The sequence below is a fragment of the Dermochelys coriacea genome, chromosome 2 (genome assembly GCF_009764565.3).
Source record: "Dermochelys coriacea isolate rDerCor1 chromosome 2, rDerCor1.pri.v4, whole genome shotgun sequence".
Taxonomy (NCBI): domain Eukaryota; kingdom Metazoa; phylum Chordata; order Testudines; family Dermochelyidae; genus Dermochelys; species Dermochelys coriacea.
Window position 1 is genome coordinate 197,778,692 of NC_050069.1, and position 20,964 is coordinate 197,799,655.

Sequence of the window (20,964 nt, forward strand, 5' to 3'; positions counted from 1 at the left end):
TTCATTCATAAGAGTTTATTCCTAATACACAAAATAAAACATGAGATACATTTATTTCAATCAAATCCTGCCTCAGACAAATTGGTTTTTTAAACAAAATTGAGTCTGCTTATTCAATTAACGTACTCATTCCACCAAATCAATGTACGTGTCGATAGCTGAAGTAAATTTCCAAACTTCATTTTAGGATTTCACTACATGCTTGTAGGAAGCTTCTGTTGTCTTTGTTTAGCAGGAATTCCAGTAACTCTGAATTCTTCCCTTTGCTTCAAGTATTCAATTTTGCATTCTTCATAAAATGCTGGATCATTATAGCTACAAGAAAAACAAACAATATTGTGACTTCGACCTTAATCAAAGAAGTTAATAACATTTGTGGAACTGAGATGCTACCTACAGCATTAATAACTCTTTATATTTTGAGTTTAATGATCACACACAAGTTGATTTTGAATTTGCCTCATTCCAATAGCACTTAGCTTAAATTTGCATCTGTCTCCTCCCTAACACTGCCTTCTGCTGGAGAGTATGTTGTTTTCAGACCTAAAGTATGCAACTATGGCTGAAGAACAAAGCCGAGGAACTACTTCTGATATCACAATCCCACTAACCACTGCGTTTTTCTCTGGATATCAGCTGCTATTTTCTCAACATTTAAGTTGTACAGTTGCTTATCTTAAAATTAAACTACTCTGATAACTTGTGTTCCATGGAATAATATACTTACTTGTAATACTTAATCACTCAGGAAACTCCAACTAGTGTACAGTGCTGCAGTGCATCTCCTCAGAAACACAGGCTACTGTGAGCTCATCAAATCTGCTCCCTACACTGGCTTCCCTTAGAATTTCAAGCCAAGTTCAAGATCTTTGTCCTTATCGTCAAAGTGGGTCCAGGATATCTAAAAGACCATCTAAAGCTCTGTGACAGAGACTGGTCAACAATTGCACTCCCATGGCACCCTCTACATTAAGGCCAGGATTATACCTAAAATTTAGGTTCCCCTAGGTACATCCCTTGAAGGTGTGAAAAATTCACACATCTGAGTGAAGCAGTTCAGCTGACATAAACACTGCTATATTGATGGAGAAGTGGATTAACTACAATGATGGAAAAGTCCCTTCCATTGCTGTAGAAAGCGATACTGTAGCACCTGTAACATAGGCATAGCCTAACAATAAATCTCATCTAGGGACAGTCCAAGAATGTGGAATGAAATCCCACAGGAAGTAAGGGCCATCAAAAACTTCATCACCTTCCGCTCCAAGTGCAAGACTCATTTCTTTGACCTTGCCTTCTCTAACATAATCACATAGCAACAGGTATGTTTGTATTTTTTAAAAAAACAAAACAATGAAACTCTACTGTACATACATCTCCCCCCAGGAAAAGGACGAGAGAACAAACAATGTGTGATAGCTGTGCAGGATATTAGATGGATGGGATCTGAGTTACTACAGAAAAGTCTTTCCTGGGTATCTGGCTGGTGAATCTTGCCCATATGCTCAGGGTTTACCTGATCGCCATATTTGGGGTCGGGAAGGAATTTTCCTCCAGGGCAGATTGGAGAGGCCCTGGAGGTTTTTCGCCTTCCTCTGTAGCATGGGGCATGGGTGACTTGAGGGAGGCTTCTCTGCTCCTTGAAGTCTTTAAACCATGATTTAAGGACTTCAATAGCTCAGACATGGGTGAGGTTTTTCATAGGAGTGGGTGGGTGAGATTCTGTGGCCTGCGCTGTGCAGGAGGTCAGACTAGATGATCAGAATGGTCCCTTCTGACCTTAGTATCTATGAATAGAAGCTGAACACATCTTTTTACTCGTAAGTAGGATTTGTGATTCATGTATACAACCTATTGCTAATAACCTAATCACTACATATTTAAAATTGTTTTAATTAAAAAATTACAACTACAGATCATCTCATCAGGGGGTAGGTTAGGGCTTCTCGAAAAGAGGAGTCAGTGCAAAATAAGCTAGGGTCTGCATTCAAAATGCAATAGATTTTCTACACCAGGGGATATTTACTGCACACAAAGATACTTTGTGTAGTTTAGCTTTGGAAGTGGATTTAAGCTAAACTGCACAAAGGTACTCTTAGTGCAAAATAAGTGCGTCCCCAGAACCGCTAATGGGGACTATTTCCCCACGTCAACAAGCCCTTCATATCTGCAGGAATACACATTTTGTGCCCTTTTTTTTTTTTTTTTTTCCCCCCAACTAAGGGGCTTGTCTACTGGGGAGTGTGATTTCTAAAGCTCACAGTAATTGGTCAATGTAGATCATGCTGGTGTGCTTTAACATAGTGCTATTTCAAGCAGTAGCATATTAAAGGCCAAAAGGGAACTTTAGTGTGCATCAGCAGGGTCTACACTGACCAACTAATGTGCAACACTTCAGTGTGCTTTAGCAATCACATTCCTGAAAAGCACATTACCCCATTATGTAGACAAACCCTAAGTAACCAAATCTGCCCTAAGTTATGGTGAAGGGCACAGTGTGTTTGGTCGTGTACAAACAAGACAGGGCCCATAAACAGAAGATTTAACTAGCTTTTTCAATTCACCTTACTTTAATTTTTAGAAACACCACTTATGATTTAGCAATAATCTGAATTTCACATTTGTTCTATATTGGTTCCTGCTGTAGCACATCTGCTGTATACCCAACACTCAGATCCGAGTTCTCCACAGTCTGCTACAGAGGCCCCAGGAAATGAAGTGCTTTTACAGATATATATATACACACACACACACACACACACACACACACACACCACTGAAGGAAGTTATCAAGATTTATTTTATACAACTTCCACAAGGAAGTCCACAATTAATATACAGATTAATATTTACAGCAATGCACGCTTCCACTACATAAACAGAGCTGTTAACTTGTGACTGGCAACACATACCTTTGATTTAAAGTTGTTATAACACAGTGCTGACTGTTCTGAACACCAACAGAGTAATTGCTACAGTTCCTGGTAACGACGTTAATGTATTTTTTTTCCCCTTCAGTTTCAGACTTTCGGCCCTAGAGTGACATAATTAATCCTCAAAACAGCCTGGCTGCAGATAATGACACCTAATAGAGTACAAGAGAGAGACTAAAGAAATTTCCAGACTCATTGCTCACATTCATTGGACAAACAAGAGCTTCAAAAGAGAGCTCAGTACAGGTCTCCGACACCATGGTAGAATATTAGTATCTACCAGCACTTCGCCTAAAAGAGTGCTACCACCAGCAGTGCTGCAGCAGTGTTCACAACCATGGGAAATTTTTCAGAAAAAATGCTAGTGTAAAAGATGCCTTGCTTTCCCTGATCCATGAAGCTGAAGATATAATTGCTTTCCTTCAGAAAATACCCCAACCTAGATTCAGTAATGGAAGGCCAAGTCATGACACCTTGCAAACTTGCTTGAAGAGGCTTAGCATCTCCATTCACTTCTGGAATCATCTGAAGATACGTTGTACCTTTTTGAGATCACCTTGAAACTACATAATGAACTCAGGCATTGTCTAAAGGACTGGTTGTTGTTCCCCCCACACACACACACCCCCATTTCTCAATGGCATCGTGACTGTAGCAATATACGTTGTTTTTTTTTAAAGTCTCATGTTGACTTACTAGGTAGTTAGACATTCTTTCAAGGCTGCATTTTCCTGTTGACATTTCACCACCATAAGAAAACCAGACTCTTGGCAGCATTTGGTAAAAGCTGAAACATAAAAAATTGAGAGTTTAGATTCTTTTACTATGGATCCACATTAGCACAAGTACAATACACTATTTTAAAAGAGTATTTGATTCCCAAATTGACCTGTTTCTGGCATTATGGCAAGCTTGGAACTTTTGTAACTTCAGTATAACCAAGCATTACACTTAGGTCAGTGATGAACTTCAGGTATTTTTTTTTTTAAAGACAGAACTGCAGTCTGGCAGAAGTCAAAACTTCATTGATTTTAGCTGAGCATCTTAAAATTTGATGCTAAACTGTCAGGAGATTACTACTCTTTTAGCTGTTGCAAAAGCAAGCACATACACTGTGTGACTATGGGTATGTCTATGCCGCATTGTAAACCAGAGTCTGTGGGGCTTGTGGTCTCAGTGTTTCCAAGCGTGCGCTTGAGTGTCCATACCAGGTTTATAATTGCTGGACCCAGGTCTCTCAGCCATACCACACTAAATTTGCAGACCTTCTGACTCAGCTCTGCGATGTGAACTGCATCCACGTTACAAAATGACAGGGCTTGGGCCCAAGTCAGAGCGAGACTCAGGCTCTGGTCCATCCCCGCGCAGCATCCAAGGATCTCGGTCCTGAGTGCTTGCTGACTCATGTCAATCTGAGGGGTGTGGATGGATAGAAGGGGGGCTTGAGCTCAAAACTGAGTGAGAGCCTGTGCTTAGTGTGCAGTGTAGACATACCTATGTAACTTAATCTTTACCTTTGATGTGGATGATAAATAATCAAAGCCTGATTTGCCTCTCAAATCAGTTGTACACCAGTTTAAGGCTATTTATTTCAATGGCTACACCTCATTGTTGCTGCTGGAAGTGAGAGGACTATGTATTCCAAACTACACATTTTGGGAGCACTATGTGCTGCTTGGCCAAGGTGCTCTTTGAGCAAAGACTGGTTCCGAGCACTTGAATACCAGGGTGTCTTCTGCCAAATGTAGACCTCACAAACACTAAGCCTGAATGATAGTGAGAGACCTTTAGTATCCAACTAATAATTTAATTGGGTCAAATGCCATGCAAACATACCTGTTCTGATATTGTCTAATGTCTAAATGACATGGCTCACTCCCGCAGCCACTATGAAATATATCCAGAAATTGCAGTATGTATATTAAGCTGAATAAACCACTAATGCTGCTTAGTTGTATTTTTGTGTGTGTTATGAACAAAAATCACATTACAAACATTTTCTCATTCACTGACCGAGTCTGATCTTCAAGCCTAACAATGGCTAGCCTGGAGCCTCAAGCTGTTTGTAAGGTCTTTGTCACTTGTTTAACAACAAGATTTTAATTAGGATCTTTCCTTCATACTATATAACACATTAACACTCTCATATACAGTGATGTTGCTAATACCGCCAACCAATTTCTGAAGCTGTGTATTCTGTGACAAATCCCATTTAAAACTCTACTCTCTTCCTTTCATACTGAAAAGTCAATGTTATTATGGTGAAATAGCTTGTGTATGTTAAAAACACTAAATCAATGATTTCATTAGTGTTGTTAAATAAAAGTTAGGACTGTTAACATTGTGTTTCTTCTATGACTAGGGCTTCCAAAATTTGCTAAGCATAATAATTACTACAATCTAGTGTAGTAATGACAGTAATTACTAAACCAATTAAATACCACTAGCTGGATAATTTCCTCTTGTGAAAGAGCCCTTTGAAGAGGAGCTGGGAAATGGAGTTTCCAAGCAATCCTCCCCTTGGTGACAGGTCCTAGGGGTACTGGGAGCATACAACGGGCATAGTCTCCCACTCTTACAGCTCCTGGACTGCACAAAGAAGGAAACCACTAGTTCCATGGAGAAAATATGCTGCCTTGCTGATTCTTCTCTATAGCAGCACAGCTCAAAGGAGCCTTGCTACTACTTAGCTGTATCTCCTGTGCACTGTGGAGTAGCCTTTAGTAGCATTGACTCCAGAATGCATTTCCTCTTTAAAATCCAAAGAGTCAGCAGGGGGAAATGCCAAGGAGAATAGCTAATCTACTGCTCTGCTCCCTATCCCCAAATCCCACCAATCACTCTTAGGAGTGTCTCATAGAAGAGAGCAGGCACATCTCCCCGAGAGAGAGAGATGATGGATCCCAGTTCCATCTACTTACAGCAGTGAAAGGAACCACCCAGCCTTCAGAAAAGTATCTTATTTTGTATAACACAAAAAAACTAAAAATGGAATGTATGAGGTTCTTTAAAAATCAACATTTAAAAATGCATAGCCTATAACTAATTTCCTACTAATTAGTTACCCTGTGTAGTGTGTAATTAATTTTCTTTCCAGTCAATAACTTTACAAAAAATATCTAAAGAATTTAATAGAATAGGTTTTGTTAAAATTAATTGGCATTTGCTTAAAGGTATTTATGACTAGCCTAATAATATGTTGCTTACAAGAGGTGATGGGTTTTTTTAAAATGCTGAAATAGAAAGCTACTATGATTGCAAAAATTAAAGCCATTGTTAAGCTATATTTTTATGCTCAACAATTAGATGCACTTTTAGATCCTAGCTACATGTGTGCAGATATTTTAGTGGATATAATCGGTAAATTGACTTTTCAGAACAGTCATTTCATGACAAATTAATTTAGGACACTGTTTAACAGTACAATAAATATATTGCTGATTCATTAACAGCAAAATCTACCAAAGCTAAACAAGTAAGAATAAATCAAATTATGTCAGCTGAAAATTGGAAATATACTCTTTTGTTGAAAAATGTAAAGTAATGAATATTGTAAAGTATTGTAATGTAAATGTAAAATAATGAATAATCCCAACTATACAGACAAAATGATGGGGTCTAAATTAGCTGTGACCACTCAAGAAAGAGATCTTGGAGTCATTGTGGATAGTTCTCTGAAAACATTCGTTCAATGTGACCCAGCAGTCAAAAAAGCTAACAATGTTAGGAACCCTTAAGACTAATAAGATAACAGACAATAAATATCATAATGACACCACATAAATCCATGATGTACACACATCTTGAATACTGAGTGTAGTTCTGGTTCTCCCATCTCAGAAAAGATGCCTTAGAAATGGAAAAGGTACAGAGAAGGGCAACAAAAATTATTAGGTTTCAGAGTGGTAGCCATGTTAGTCTGTATCAGCAAAAAACAAATAAATAAATATGCTCAAATAAATTTGTTAGTCTCTAAGGTGCCACAAGTACTCCTCGTTCTTTTTAAAAATTATTAGGAATATGGAACAGCTTTCATATGAGGAGAGATTAAAAAGACTGGGACTTTTCAGCTTGGAAAAGAGACGACTAAAGGGGGGGGGATATGAGAGAGATTATAAAATCATGAACAGCATGGAAAAAGTGAATAAGGAAGTGTTATTTACTCCTTCACATAACACAGGAACCAGGGATCAACCAAAGAAATGAATAGGCAGCAGGTTAAAAACAAACAAAAGGAAGCACTTCTTTACACAATACATAGTCAACATGTGGAACTCGTTGCCAGGGAATGTTGTGAGGCCAAAACTGGGTTCAAAAAATAATTAGGTAAGTTCATGGAGGACAGATCTATCAATTGCTATTAGCCAAGATTACCAGGGATGAAACCCCATGCTCTGAGGGGGTCACTAACCCTAACTGCCAGATGCTGGGACTGGACAGCAGGGAATGGATCACTTGATAGTTACCCTATTCTGCTGATTCCCTTTGAAGCTTTTAGCACTGGCCACCCTTGGTAGACTGGATTACTAGCCTAGATGGATCACTGGTCTGACCCAGTACGGGCAGTCTTATGTTGTTGCTCTGATTTTTCATGTTTCTCCTCCACATTTCATAGATACTAAGGTCAGAAGGGACCATTCTGATCATCTAGTCCGACCTCCTGCACAGCGCAGGCCACAGAATCTCACCCACCACTCCTACGAAAAACCTCACCTATGTCTGAGCTATTGAAGTCCTCAAATCGTGGTTTAAAGACTTCAAGGAGCAGAGAATCCTCCCTCAAGTGAACCGTGCCCCATGCTACAGAGGAAGGCGAAAAACCTCCAGGGCCTCTCCAATCTGCCCTGGAGGAAAATTCTTTCCCGACCCCAAATATGGGGATCAGCTAAACCCTGAGCATATGGGCAAGATTCACCAGCCAGATACTACACAAAATTCTTTCCTGGGTAACTCAGATCCCATCCATCTAATATCCAATCTCAGGGGATTAGGCCTATTTACCCTGAATATTTAAAGATCAATTACTTACCAAAATCACATTATCCCATCATACCATCTCCTCCATAAACTTATCGAGTAGAATCTTAAAGCCAAATAGATCTTTTGCCCCCACTGCTTCCCTTGGAAGGCTATTCCAAAACTTCACTCCTCTGATGGTTAGAAACCTTCGTCTACTTTCAAGTCTAAACTTCCTGGTGGCCAATTTATACACATTTGTTCTTGTGTCCACATTGGTGCTGAGCTGAAATAATTCCTCTCCCTCTCCTGTATTTATCCCTCTGATATATTTATAGAGAGCAATCATATCTCCCCTCAACCTTCTTTTAGTTAGGCTAAACAAGCCAAGCTCCTTAAGTCTCCTTTCATAAGACAAGTTTTCCATTCCTCGGATCATCCTAGTAGCCCTTCTCTGCACCTGCTCCAGTTTGAATTTATCCTTTTTAAACATGGGAGACCAGAACTGCACACAGTATTCTAGGTGAGGTCTCACCAGTGCCTTCTATAACGGTACTAAAACCTCCTTATCCCTACTGGAAATGCCTCTCCTGATGCATCCCAAAACCGCATTAGCTTTTTTCACAGCCATATCACATTGGCAGCTCATAGTCATCCTATGATCAACCAATACTCCAAGGTCCTTCTCCTCTTCCGTTACTTCTAATTGATGCATCCCCAACTTATAACTAAAATTCTTGTTATTAATCCCTAAATGCATAACCTTGCACTTCTCACTATTAAATTTCATCCTATTACTATTACTCCAGTTTACAAGGTCATCCAGATCCTCCTGTATAATATCCCGATCCTTCTCCGAATTGGCAATACCTCCCAGCTTTGTATCATCTGCAAACTTTATTAGCACACTCCCAGTTTTTGTGCCAAGGTCAGTAATAAAAATATTAAATAAGATTGGTCCCAAAACCGATGCCTGAGGAACTCCACTGGTAACCTCCCTCCAGCCTGACAGTTCGCCTTTCAGTAGGACCCGTTGCAGTCTCCCCTTTAACCAATTCCTTATCCACCTTTTGATGGTCATATTGATCCCCATCTTCTCCAATTTAACTAATAATTCCCCATGTAGTACGGTATCAAACGCCTTACTGAAATCTAGGTAAATTAGATCCACTGCGTTTCCTTTATCTAAAAAATCTGTTACTTTTCCAAAAAAGGAGATCAGTTTGGTTTGGCACAATCTACCTTTTGTAAAACCATGTTGTATTTTGTCCCATTTACCATTGACTTCAATGTCCTTAACTAATTTCTCCTTCAACATTTTTTCCAGGACCTTGCATACTACAGATGTCAAACTAACTGGCCTATAGTTACCCAGATCACTTTTTTTTCCTTTCTTAAAAATAGGAACTATATTAGCAATTCTCCAATCATTCAGTACAACTCCTGAGTTTACAGATTCATTAAAAATTCTTGCTAATGGGCTTTCAATTTCAGGTGCCAATTCCTTTAATATTCTTGGATGAAGATTATCTGGGCCCCCCGATTTAGTCGCATTAAGCTGTTTGAGTTTCACTTCTACCTCAGATATGGTAATATCTGCCTCTATATCCTCATTCCCATTTGTCATGCTACCATTATCCCTAAGATCCTTTTTAGCCTTATTAAAGACTGAGGCAAAGTATTTGTTTAGATATTGGGCCATGCTTAGATTATCTTTAACCTCCACTCCATCCTCAGTGTTTAGTGGCCCCACTTCTTCTTTCTTAGTTTTCTTATTTATATGGCTATAGAACCTTTTACTATTGGTTTTAATTCCCTTTGCAAGGTCCAACTCGACTCGACTTCTAGCCTGTCTCACTTTATCCCTACATGTTCTGACCTCAATAAGGTAGCTTTCCTTGCTGATCCCTCCCATCTTCCACTCCCTGAATGCTTTCTGCTTCTTCTTAATCACCTCTCTAAGATGCTTGCTCATCCAGCTTGGTTTACAACTTCTGCCTATGAATTTTTTCCCCTTTCTTGGGATACAGGCTTCCGATAGCTTCTGCAGCTTTGATGTAAAGTAATCCCAGGCCTCCTCTACCTTTAGATCCATAAATTCTTCAGTCCAATCCACTTCCCTAACTAATTTCCTTAAATTTTTGAAAGTCAGCCCTTTTGAAATCAAAAACTCTAGTTGCAGATTTATTTTTGTTAATTCTTCCGTTCAGTTTGAACTGAATTAGCTCATGATCACTTGAGCCAAGATTATCCCCTACAACCATTTCTTCTATGAGGTCCTCGCTACTCACCAAAATTAAATCTAAAATGGCATCCCCTCTAGTCGGTTCAGCAACTACTGGATGAAGGAATCCATCAGCTATCGCATCTAGAAAAATCTGAGCTCTATTATTATTACTAGCACTGGTCCTCCAGTCTATATCTTGGAAGTTAAAGTCTCCCATGATCATGCAGTTTCCATTAGTATTTACTTTATTAAAACTTTATTTATTAAAAATGGCTCTATCCATATCCAAATTAGATCCCGGAGGTCTATAGCACACCCCAAGCACTATCGTCGGAGAGGCTCTACTAGTTATCTTCCCCAATGTAATTTTTGCCCAGACGGACTCTGTCTTATCCATTGCGCTTCTTATTTCTTTACATTCTACCTCATCATTGATATACAATGCTACTCCACCACCTTTACCTTTATTTCTGTCTTTCCTAAACAGCACATACCCTTCAATACCTGTAGTCCAGTCATGACTACTATTCCACCATGCTTCTGTTATCCCTATAATATCTGGTTTCACTTCCTGCACCAGTAGCTCTAGTTCCTCCATTTTGTTACCTAGGCTCCTCGCATTGGTGTACAAACATCTTAATTTTTGCTGTTTGGCCTCACTCACATTTTGTACCCTATTAGGCACAGTCATGCTACAGCCAGTATAACCTATTAGACTAGTATCCACACTGCCCTCGCTCCTTATATACATTCTCCTACCCACGGCTGTACCCTTTCTTACTTCATCTTCTTCCCTCTCAATGCTAAAATCTGGCGTGGAGTTTACCTGGACATCTCCCAACCATCTCCCCCAAATTCACTAATGTACACTAATGCTTTTACTCTCATGGTTTTTTGCAAATGGTGATCAATGTGAAGTAGTTACACAGTAGCAAGTCACTGGATCAAATACATTTTACAAGTTTAGTGTACATATAGATACTTTTTTGGGTAGCCTGGTGCTGGGAAACAAGTTAGTAGAAAAGGGAGCTCAAGGCTACTAGGGCCAGGCTCAAGTCATTGACTGTAAGTGCAAATGTAGCCGAGTACCTCTTCATCTGCATGCATAACCACAGTAATCACATTCTTTAATATAGGTGTATATTTGTATGCAGACCCCCAACATAACTCCTTAAAAAATCTGGCCCTGTATATTTGCCGGGACACTATTTCCAGTCGCTCATGTTGACTTACTGAGCAGTTATTAGTGCAATGCTGTTAATGTACCCTCCACAGGCTCAGCTCTGCACGATGCTGGCACATAAGGAGTAAATATAGAGAGAGCCCTGTGTGGACACAAAATTTGTATCTACATCTGATCCGCAAACAAGCATCTGTAAATTCAGATATTCGTGGATATAAAGCAGGTATCTGCAGATTTGCAGGGCTCTACACATAGGGAAATTTGTCTCCACAAAAGTAGCAGAGAGAATCTTGCTGTTTTGCTCAAGAGTGGGCTGGCTGTAGGTTTGATCCTGATTCTGTTGAAGCCCTATCATATTATATACTGACTAAAGAGGGAGTGGGCTGCCAGTTAGACCGTTTCAAGCCATCTGAACAGGCTTGCTTGTGTACTGATATCAGAAGGACTTCTCCAATTCACAGGAAAGCAGAGAATCTATCTAAAGTTCCCCCAAAATATTGACGGGAGCCTTTTTACAGGCTCATTTTGAGAAAAGGTAAGGTCAAGCTTTACATTTTCTTTTTCTTTACAGAAGACCTGTGAATGAAAAAGATAGGAATGATGCACTCCCTATTCTGACCATTTTGGGGGAAATTTTCTAAAGGGCCTCAGTCTGGTTTCTAAAATGTTACATGTTGTTTTGTTTCAGAGTAGCAGCCGTGTTAGTCTGTATTCGCAAAAAGAAAAGGAGTCTCTAAGGTGCCACAAGTACTAACAAATTTATTTGAGCATAATCTTTCGTGAGCTACAGCTCACTTCATCGGACGAAGTATGTTGTTTTGTAGTTTTCCTGGGGCAAATTTCTGCTTGGGCAAAACTCAGAAGTGCGTATGCAAATCACTATTTTATCTATCTATCTATCCGGTACCCATCACCATGCTATCTTCAAAATCCCCCTGTGAGTTGGGAAAGTATTCATGTCTAAGGAAGTTACATGAACAATATAGTTCAGATATATAATGTACCAATATCACCAGAAGATGGTCAAATCATACTGATATAATGCACTTTTTAAAGGTGAATGAACACTGAAAAGCTTTCCAAAATAAGTGTATTTTAAAGTGGGATTTGAGTGAAAAGAAGGTGCCACGTGCCCAAAGGAACATTTTCATGCGGAAACTGAATACAGTCTTAAAATGACAGACTACTTGATATATGTACACTAGTTTCAATTTTAGCAAGTTGCAAAAACTTAAAAGTCCACAAAAATGAATTTTTTAAGGATGCTTTTGAACAGCTGGACCTACATGTATTATAAAATGGTGTTACTAGTAAAAATCAGAGCAATATAAGATATGCAAAATGTGCTGTAATAACACCCAGGTATTTATTTAGTTTCTTTTTAAGATAATGCTATTACCGAATTAAAATGTACAGCTTTTTTGTTGTTTCTTGAAGATTTCTACAGTGTGGCTCTGTGTCACCATTTCATAGCAACTTGATAGCTATAATCAGTATAAAAAAATAAAATGTGGCTCTCTCATTAAAAGCCTTCTAAAGCTTAAGGCTTGTCTAGTGAACATTCTGATTTCTAGTCCCCAAAGGGTCATGCCAAAGTGCTGTGGGCCTTTTTTGTAATAATCAGTCCTTCTGGAAGCTGCAAAGTTAAAAAAAAAAAAAAAAAAAAAAGGCTGAAGACAACAGGAGGTCCCTCACACTTGTTAGCTCACCAGTCTTGACTGGTCGAAGGCGTGATGTCCCAATGAACAAATCTGGAAATGCATAGTGAGCATTCCCTAGCTTCAGAAGGCCCTGCTTGTGGTATATGGCCATGCAAATAGAAAGCATCATTACAAAGTGATAAAACTGCTTCAAGCTATATAGCTTTAATGTTCCTGACACTTAACACAGAAGGAAAAAAGAAGCAGGTTAGAGCATATTAGATATCCCCGCATGAACACACACTACTTAATTACTCCTCTCTCCTTGTATTTCTAAGCACTTTAAAATCCATGTGATAACGGTGTAAGGGACTATGGTGCAAGACCATTTTAGTTAGAAATATTTGCCAGACGCTCTCCAGCAGCCAGGAGAGCATTGTTCTAATTTTAATTATCTCCAATTTTATATTTTTCCATTAAATATCTTATGATCTCTAATGCTGCACATCAAAAATTCCAGTATTAAAAATCTGCTTTGGGGAATAACTGCACAAATTGAGAGCAGTATTTTCAGATGTAATCTCAAATAAAAAAATCTACAGAAACAGATATTAGGTTTAGCTATCACCACAATTTTCTGGTTCTAGCTATTTTCATACTGCAGACCAATAACTTCAAGGTACATAATGGGCTACGACAAAAAAGTAAATATGTAAGATCTGATTAAACTCATAATAGTTTAATATTTTCATATTTTTAACAGCTACCAATGTAGATTGTAACTCCAGGGGTCTAACCTTTCACATTCAACAGAATGCAGCCTGTTTCCTGATATTACATGCTGAGTGAGGAATAGTTGCTCTTTCAATAATGATCTCAGCTCTGGTGATGGGAGGCACCAGAATATGGAAATAAAGACAGAAATTTGACTTTTTTGTTGGTACAATAAAATATTTTTTATAACTTGCCCACTGGTTTGTGTGTGTAGCTAATGAGTACTCCCTCTCCTGTGGGTGTCAGCCATACATCAAAAGACCAGGCAGGAGTAAGTGATGGCAAATCAAGCTTCTCCCATTTCAGACACACTGGGTGCAATCCTGGCCCCACTGAAGTCTATTGTAAAGCTTCCACTAACATCAGCGGAGCAGGATTTCACACTCCATTTTCAGAATCCCCAGTTAATGACTTCCAAGCTGTCAAACAAACCTGGTTAGCCTACACCAGTTGTCACCAACTGGTCAATCACAGTTTGGAGTGAATGTTTAATTAAATTCAAAAATGTATATGCTTGTTTTGTTTAAATATTATATGTTTGCTGTTGAAGAAAAAAATCCAGAATATATAATGTTGTTGTTTTAGTTAAATACAATTAAACAATTTAAATGTCTGTCTGGTGATGTTCTCCACCTAATACAGCATGGCAAGAAAATCCTCCAAATATTAATGATTAACCTGTTGAATTGGAGATAGTTCACCTCCCAATGACTTCATAAATATCTGCTTCAATCATCATTGGTAAATGAAATAACCAAACAATCATTTGTTTTCTGATATAGCTGTAAAACTAATCTGAAAAGTTTTCAGAATAAATCACTTTAAAAATGTATAGTGTGTACCTTCTAAAAATGAAACCTACATCCATCTCTGAGTGTGAAGAATATGTATTAAGGTTTATAACAACCAACAAGAATATACTTTTATGTAGAAATCCATGATTAAATTGAGTCTTCCTGACTAGTGATTTAAATCATGATTTAAATCAAATCCACCCTGAGAGAACTTGTGAAGAAGAGGCCCACTTAGAGAGTTTCTCAGGGAGGAAAGTGGAAGAGAACAGATCTTGTCCCTTCAAAGAAGAAAGTAGGAAGATGATGTAGGCTCTGTTGATACAGGCAACGGCTCCAGAATTAAGACTCTGTTTTGAGGGACAAGCAAAGAGTGAGCAAATGGGGAAAGCCCTGGAAGGAATCCCCTACTTCCTCTTCCCCTCCACTATCCTTCCAGATCTGGATCAGGAGGAACACTGAAGCAAGGTGAATTCATCTAATTTCACCCCTGTCCGTGCCCTCTGGCAAGTAGCTGGGTGGCGAAATTGCAGAGTCACTGCTTTGTTGAACCTGGGCTGCACAAAATACACAAGAATATAAGAAAAGATGCTTCTTGTAAGTAATCAGAAATGTGTGACTTCCTGCCAAAAAGGAAGGAAGGATATGCCTCAAAACTATGGGAAAATTAGCCTCACAACATGTGGCAACACCAAATCAGAAACAGACCATCGTTAAATGTGATATAAAACTCCATTTCTAGAGTGATACCCTATCCTAGGCAAAGACACTTTGAGACATATTAACTTTGGTAGCATTTGTTTGCTTAGTCATGCTAATCGAGTTACTAAAACTGTAACCAGCTCCAGTTTTACTGATATGTATCCAAAGATAACATCTCTGATTCACAAGTAGTGAAGCCATACAAGAATAATAAAAGGTATTTCCTCTTAAATATGACTCTCAGAAGTTCTTTGTCACAGGCACAAGGGCCATCTCTCATTTTCAACACCAACTTATCACCTCTCTCCATTTCAGACAAAGCTGACTTACCTCATTTTTATTGTTGTAAAGAAATTAAACCCAAATTAACTAACGCTTTAGTCACATTTCTTATGTATACCTCATTCTGATTCTTTCTCACATCTGTGCCCTTATCTCACTGAGGAATATGATCTTGAATGCTAGGATAAATGTACTGTCCAATTTAATATCCTTCCTGATTCCCTTATTTCATTATTACATCTATTACACAACAGTTACTTCACTGAAACAAATCAGCATTTTAACTGATTATTAAAACATTTTGTTTCCCGTACAGTTTTAAAAATAGATAACCTAGTACACCATTCTAGATGTCCTTAATGTAGTGATTTACTTTAGAGAGAATGAAAATATATTCCAATATGGATAGTCATAGTATATAGTTCAAGTATATTTATTTCAGAAGGGTAGGGACTGAACCAGAAAGCTGAACCAGGATCCAAGTTGAATCAGAAAGAAATGCATACAAAAGCCGAATTTCTAGCCAAAATTGTGTGTGTGTGTGTGTGTTTTAGATACACATTCTATTTAGCTTTATAGAGTATCATTATTTTTAGTAACAAATTATAAAAGAAATTGAACTATTATTTATGAGGTTTGTTAACATACTGTATTGCATTTCTGTGATAGACAGATTTGGTATACGAAATGGTTTGGACTGGTGTGACACTAAAGGGTAGGAGGAGATAAAGTACGTGCAACTATAATTTTACATTTTGAATTGCATCAGTTTCTCCAGTGCTACATCAAAATGAAAGGCTGGCGTTACATATTGTTGCAGTACGTATAGATACGCTAAACATTTCTGACACACAGTAAATGCAATAACAAGTGCATACAAGTGAGTCTTAATAGTCCTCTTTGAATTATAAGCTTAAATTACTACCAATGGAGAAAAGAAAGCTCTCTGTGAACAGTTGACAAGTGGCATGTAACACAATCACCTACCCATTGAATTATTTTTCTAAAGATGATTGATCTGTCAAGGTAATGTGAGAAAACGATCTTGAACACGTGAAAAAAAGATCATGATGCTGAACATTTGTATAGATAATATATCATGGAAAATTAATACGATCATGAGACCTTTTGGTCCCATCTCCACAAGCCTTTAAATATAATTTAATGCTGTTTAAAAAGGGTTCCAACTAAACTGATTACCAATACTGTTAGACAACTGATGTAGGATCAAATTATGCTCTATGTAAAAAAAAACAAAAAAAACACAACCAAAACCAGTGCTATAGCCTAGCTCAGGTTTCATATCAGAATGTGGTTTGAATGGAACCACATTTAAACAAAATTTGAACATATTTCCTAAACTTTGAGTAAAGTAAGTCCTGGGCCTTTGTTTCTTGCTAGATGCAGAAAAATTCATATTAAAACACTAAGGGTGGAGGTGGATGGGTGTGTCTATTATATAACACACAGACTTGAATTACAAACATTTATTCCATTTATGGTCACATTCAGTGGGACAAAAACAAAATATTAAAATATTTTATAAAGTTTTAAAGTTTTTTAGTTGGATCATATAGAAAAAAAAAATCCTATGATCTTGCCGAAGTGCTCTCTACTAAGAGGAAGAACTGTCTGGGCTTTGATTTAATGGGGCAGATCCATATCTGGTGTAAACTGTCATAGTTCCATTACACTAGATGAGGATCTGCCCAAAAATCTTTAAACCGAGCAAAGGTTGAATTTATGTGAGATTATCTTGCTGTCACAGGTATTTCTCTTTTTACTGAAGAAACAACACAGCAGAGAATGCCAACTGCGCAGTAGGGAAAATAAGACAAAGTATTTGTATTTTCTTTTAATTGTTTATCTGTCCTAAAAATTCAGGAGTGATGGATTTCCCCACGACTTTATATATAAAATGATGTTCTAATTTTGGTATGAATTTATTTTTAAAATGTTCACTTTGTATTAGGTTATGAAAGTTTCAGTTAAAGATATACATTGAAAGGATTTTTAATAGGAAAAAAGTTGGTCAACCATCCTTTCCACCCAAAAATAATTTTAAAATTAATCACGGAAGACTAGCATTCTCTGGCTTTAAATAGAGGCTGCTCAGAAAGCTAAAAGTGAATTTGAGGGGAACAGTGTTGCTTTCTTCATTTTTAAAGTGTTCATGTTTGAATAATAATATGGATTGAAGAGCTCCCCATGTACAAAAATGGTGAATGCTAAGCTGATTACCTATTTTATTACTACAATTTATCACGTCTGGACAACAAGCAGCATGGAAATACTATGCCCATATATAATTATGCAAACAACAGAATTCTTCTTAGTGTACTGGCATTATCAACATTTACATTATGGGTGTGTCTGGAAAATTCATTATGTTGAATATGTTCATGACAATGAACGTATTAAAATACCTTGCTAATAAATTGTTATATTACTACTACTTTGCACTTATCTAGTACTTTGTATTGTCAAAGTGCTGTGCAAGCTAATTAATTTATTGCAATCAGAAATTATTGTACACCCACTTTTAATATCCATTCAATATATGTAGTACTACCCATGACCAAGGTCAATTGATCCTCAGCTCTGGCTGTAGTTTATTTAAAGACTTTACAATTTTACTACTTATGAGCAACTCCTATTGAGGTGTTATCTCACCATTTATATTTTCTCAACACTTATGATACCGCTATCACACTCTTAAAATTAAAAAAAGCCTGTATCATGATCCAGACCAGGTTTAATGTTCTCTCTCTCTTTTTTGGAAAATAAAATAAGAAATGACATATTTCATTCAAGATTTGAATCACTGTCTTAGCGCTATCAACACAGGAAAAACATCAAAGCAGCAATGGTGTTTATGAAAACAGCAGAATCTAGCTGATATTTAGAAGAGTATACAGCCAGGGCTTTAAATCCTTTGTTTGTAAAATACGTACAAGATATTACAGGGATACAAATCTTTGTATATCAATAGTTATTTTATGACAGTTATGCTTTTAATTTTGTATTAAATTGTGATTAGCTAGTTACTTTGAAGATTACTCAGTGTGCACAGAACGGATTTACCGGTGCATTTAATGAGCCAAGAGGGTAGTAGGATGAACATGAAAAGATTGTTTTTATATTGTAGTACATGAGCTGTTTGATATTTCTAACACAGTACAAAAGAAAGCTTCTCTGTAGATTGATCATGGTTCAGTTAACATCACTGAATATCTAATACCTCCAACTCAATTAATTCTCACCTGATTAAAATCAGACTGATATTCAAACTAAATCATCTCTCCAGTCAAGTAGAAATCAATATTTCTGATTTTACTTTCAAATTACAACAACAAATAAAATATATGCATCTCAGTATGCCAAGAGTGGCTTTCCTCTTCTAGTCTACTATGGCAGGCATAACACAGCTGATTAAAGAATTATTCTAATTTGGGCACCAATATATATAAGAATAAGATTAATTTGAATACAGAAAGATGGAATGAAGTAATTAAATACATCTTATACAGGGCAAACAAAAATTACATAAAATAAACCCCAATTCTTTAAAATGAATCTCTGTTACCAGATCAAATATTTTATTTGCCTTCCAAATGTTCATCTGTTATAACATACTTATAATTATTTATATAATGCTTTTCCTCCCTAAGTATTTGAAGCTATATACCAGCTTCATCAGACAACCACCTCTAAACTGGGGGTGGCAGACAGGCAGACAATTAGATCATAACACGCTCCTTAGGAGTGGGAGAGGGGAAAACCAAGAATCCTTTTAAGGGGGGTTATTCACAATATCAAAAGCCACTTTTCCTATCCCAACAGTGCTCTCTCAGCATGGAATGGCAGCCACCTCTTGAAGTGACAACATGATCAGTGGATCCAACAATAAGTTGGAGAAGGTCTATTATTCTCCAGTATGAAATGTTGAAAAATGTCTCACAGTTGAAAGGGAAATAGAGGGAAAACCAGGATTAAATTGCAGTGTGTAGAGGAAAGTTGCTGGAATCCTCTGAATTAGACTGCCTCTTCACATCCACAGTGTAGCAACTTCATGCATCAAAATTCAGGAACCAATCTGAAGTAGTTGAACTGCCAGGGACATAAATGCTGCCATATTGGATCAGACCAGTGACCCATTTATTCCATTAACTTGTTTCCCTCAGCAGCTATTAACAGCTGTCTCAGAGGAAGATGCAAGAAATCCTGCAGTAGGCACCTATGGAATAACCACTCCCGAGGGGACATTTCTTCTGAACACTCACCAGCTTGGCTTATGCCCTGATGCCTGAAGTTTTCTCTCTTCCAAAACACTTAAGAAAACATCCTTAGATGCTGTAAATTGGCATATCTCCACTAACATTAATAGAATTATGTCGATTTACATCAGTTGAGTATTTGGCCCTTGGCTATTTGGTGGTGATCTTTTAAATCCTTATCCATATCAACGTCAAATCCTTTTCTGAACCCTGCTAGGCTCTTGGCCTAAAAGATGTAGTCGAAGTTCTAGACTATCCTTGCCTGTATAATCATATTCACTTCTTCCCTGCCTGGTTTTTAAAGTAGCTATACAATGGCAAAGAAGCCAGGGAAAGACAGCCCATGTGGATCTGCAGAGGCTATACAGTCACAATATTTCAGGTGACTGATAAACTTTTGCATATAATTGCCTCTGTGAAGCCCCACCATAGGAGATTAGCAGCAGTAGTAACTGCCAGGAAGAGGGCTGAGAAGTTAACTAACTGAAGACTAAAGGACTGCCCTCTTGGAATGAGGATCCAATTTGGCTCTACATCAGAAATAACAGTGTTGAGTAGAGGAGTAAACTGAACTCTAACGGTGCCCTTATGAATCTCAGAGACCAGCTATGGATGGGGCTCTAATGTCTCTCTGGTAGTGTTACACTAAAAGCTCATAGCAGGGTTGGACAGAATCATACTTGGATTATTGGATAACCTCTGGGCTGGGACAGATTGCTTCCCTCTTGAGCTTTTCTTCCAAGGCCAATAACAATCTCCTGAAATGGCTTGATCATTTCCAAGTAAGAACTTAAAGCTCTTTTGACATGCCATTGATGCCATTTGCCCTCTCCAAGCATGCTAAGAGACTTTTGTTTCTTTGTTTTATACTTTACAAGAGACATAAGACAACATGGCATCTCTTCTTTACTTCCCTATTTGCTTACAGCATCATCTAGAATGTCAGCATAGTTTTGGGAATAGGATTGGTTAATTTTTGCTTCCTCTGCTTACTGGCTTTATAGCTGCTGCATAGAATGAAACCCTACTTTAGTTTCTAAACATGCAAAGATCACTGTTCTTAAGTCATGTCTACACTTAAAATGCTACAGCAGCACAGCTGCGGTTGTATCACTGTAGCGCTTCAGCATAATCACTCACTACAATGATGGGAGGGGTTCTCCCAAGAGGCTGGAACTAGGTCAACGGAAGAATTCTTT

At 37.9% G+C, this 20,964-nt stretch overlaps 1 protein-coding gene across 8 annotated transcripts in view; it reads right to left on the reverse strand.

Moving 5' to 3' along the window:
• The window catches only part of CMC1 (C-X9-C motif containing 1), a 72,819-nt gene continuing 51,855 nt past the window's right edge, over nucleotides 1-20,964 (reverse strand). For 3 of the 8 annotated variants that reach the window (XM_038392735.2, XM_043508997.1, XM_038392737.2), the window contains 3 exons: nucleotides 3,630-3,720; nucleotides 2,913-3,034; nucleotides 1-315 (listed from right to left, as the gene is read on the reverse strand). In XM_038392735.2, coding sequence (XP_038248663.1) covers nucleotides 195-315; nucleotides 2,913-3,034; nucleotides 3,630-3,720 — 334 coding nt within the window. In that variant the 3' untranslated portion in view covers nucleotides 1-194. Of the gene's footprint in view, nucleotides 316-2,912; nucleotides 3,086-3,629; nucleotides 3,721-13,008; nucleotides 13,437-20,964 lie in introns of those variants that run through there. The other 5 variants (XM_038392738.2, XM_043508999.1, XM_043508998.1 and 2 more) reach the window with 4 other exon arrangements.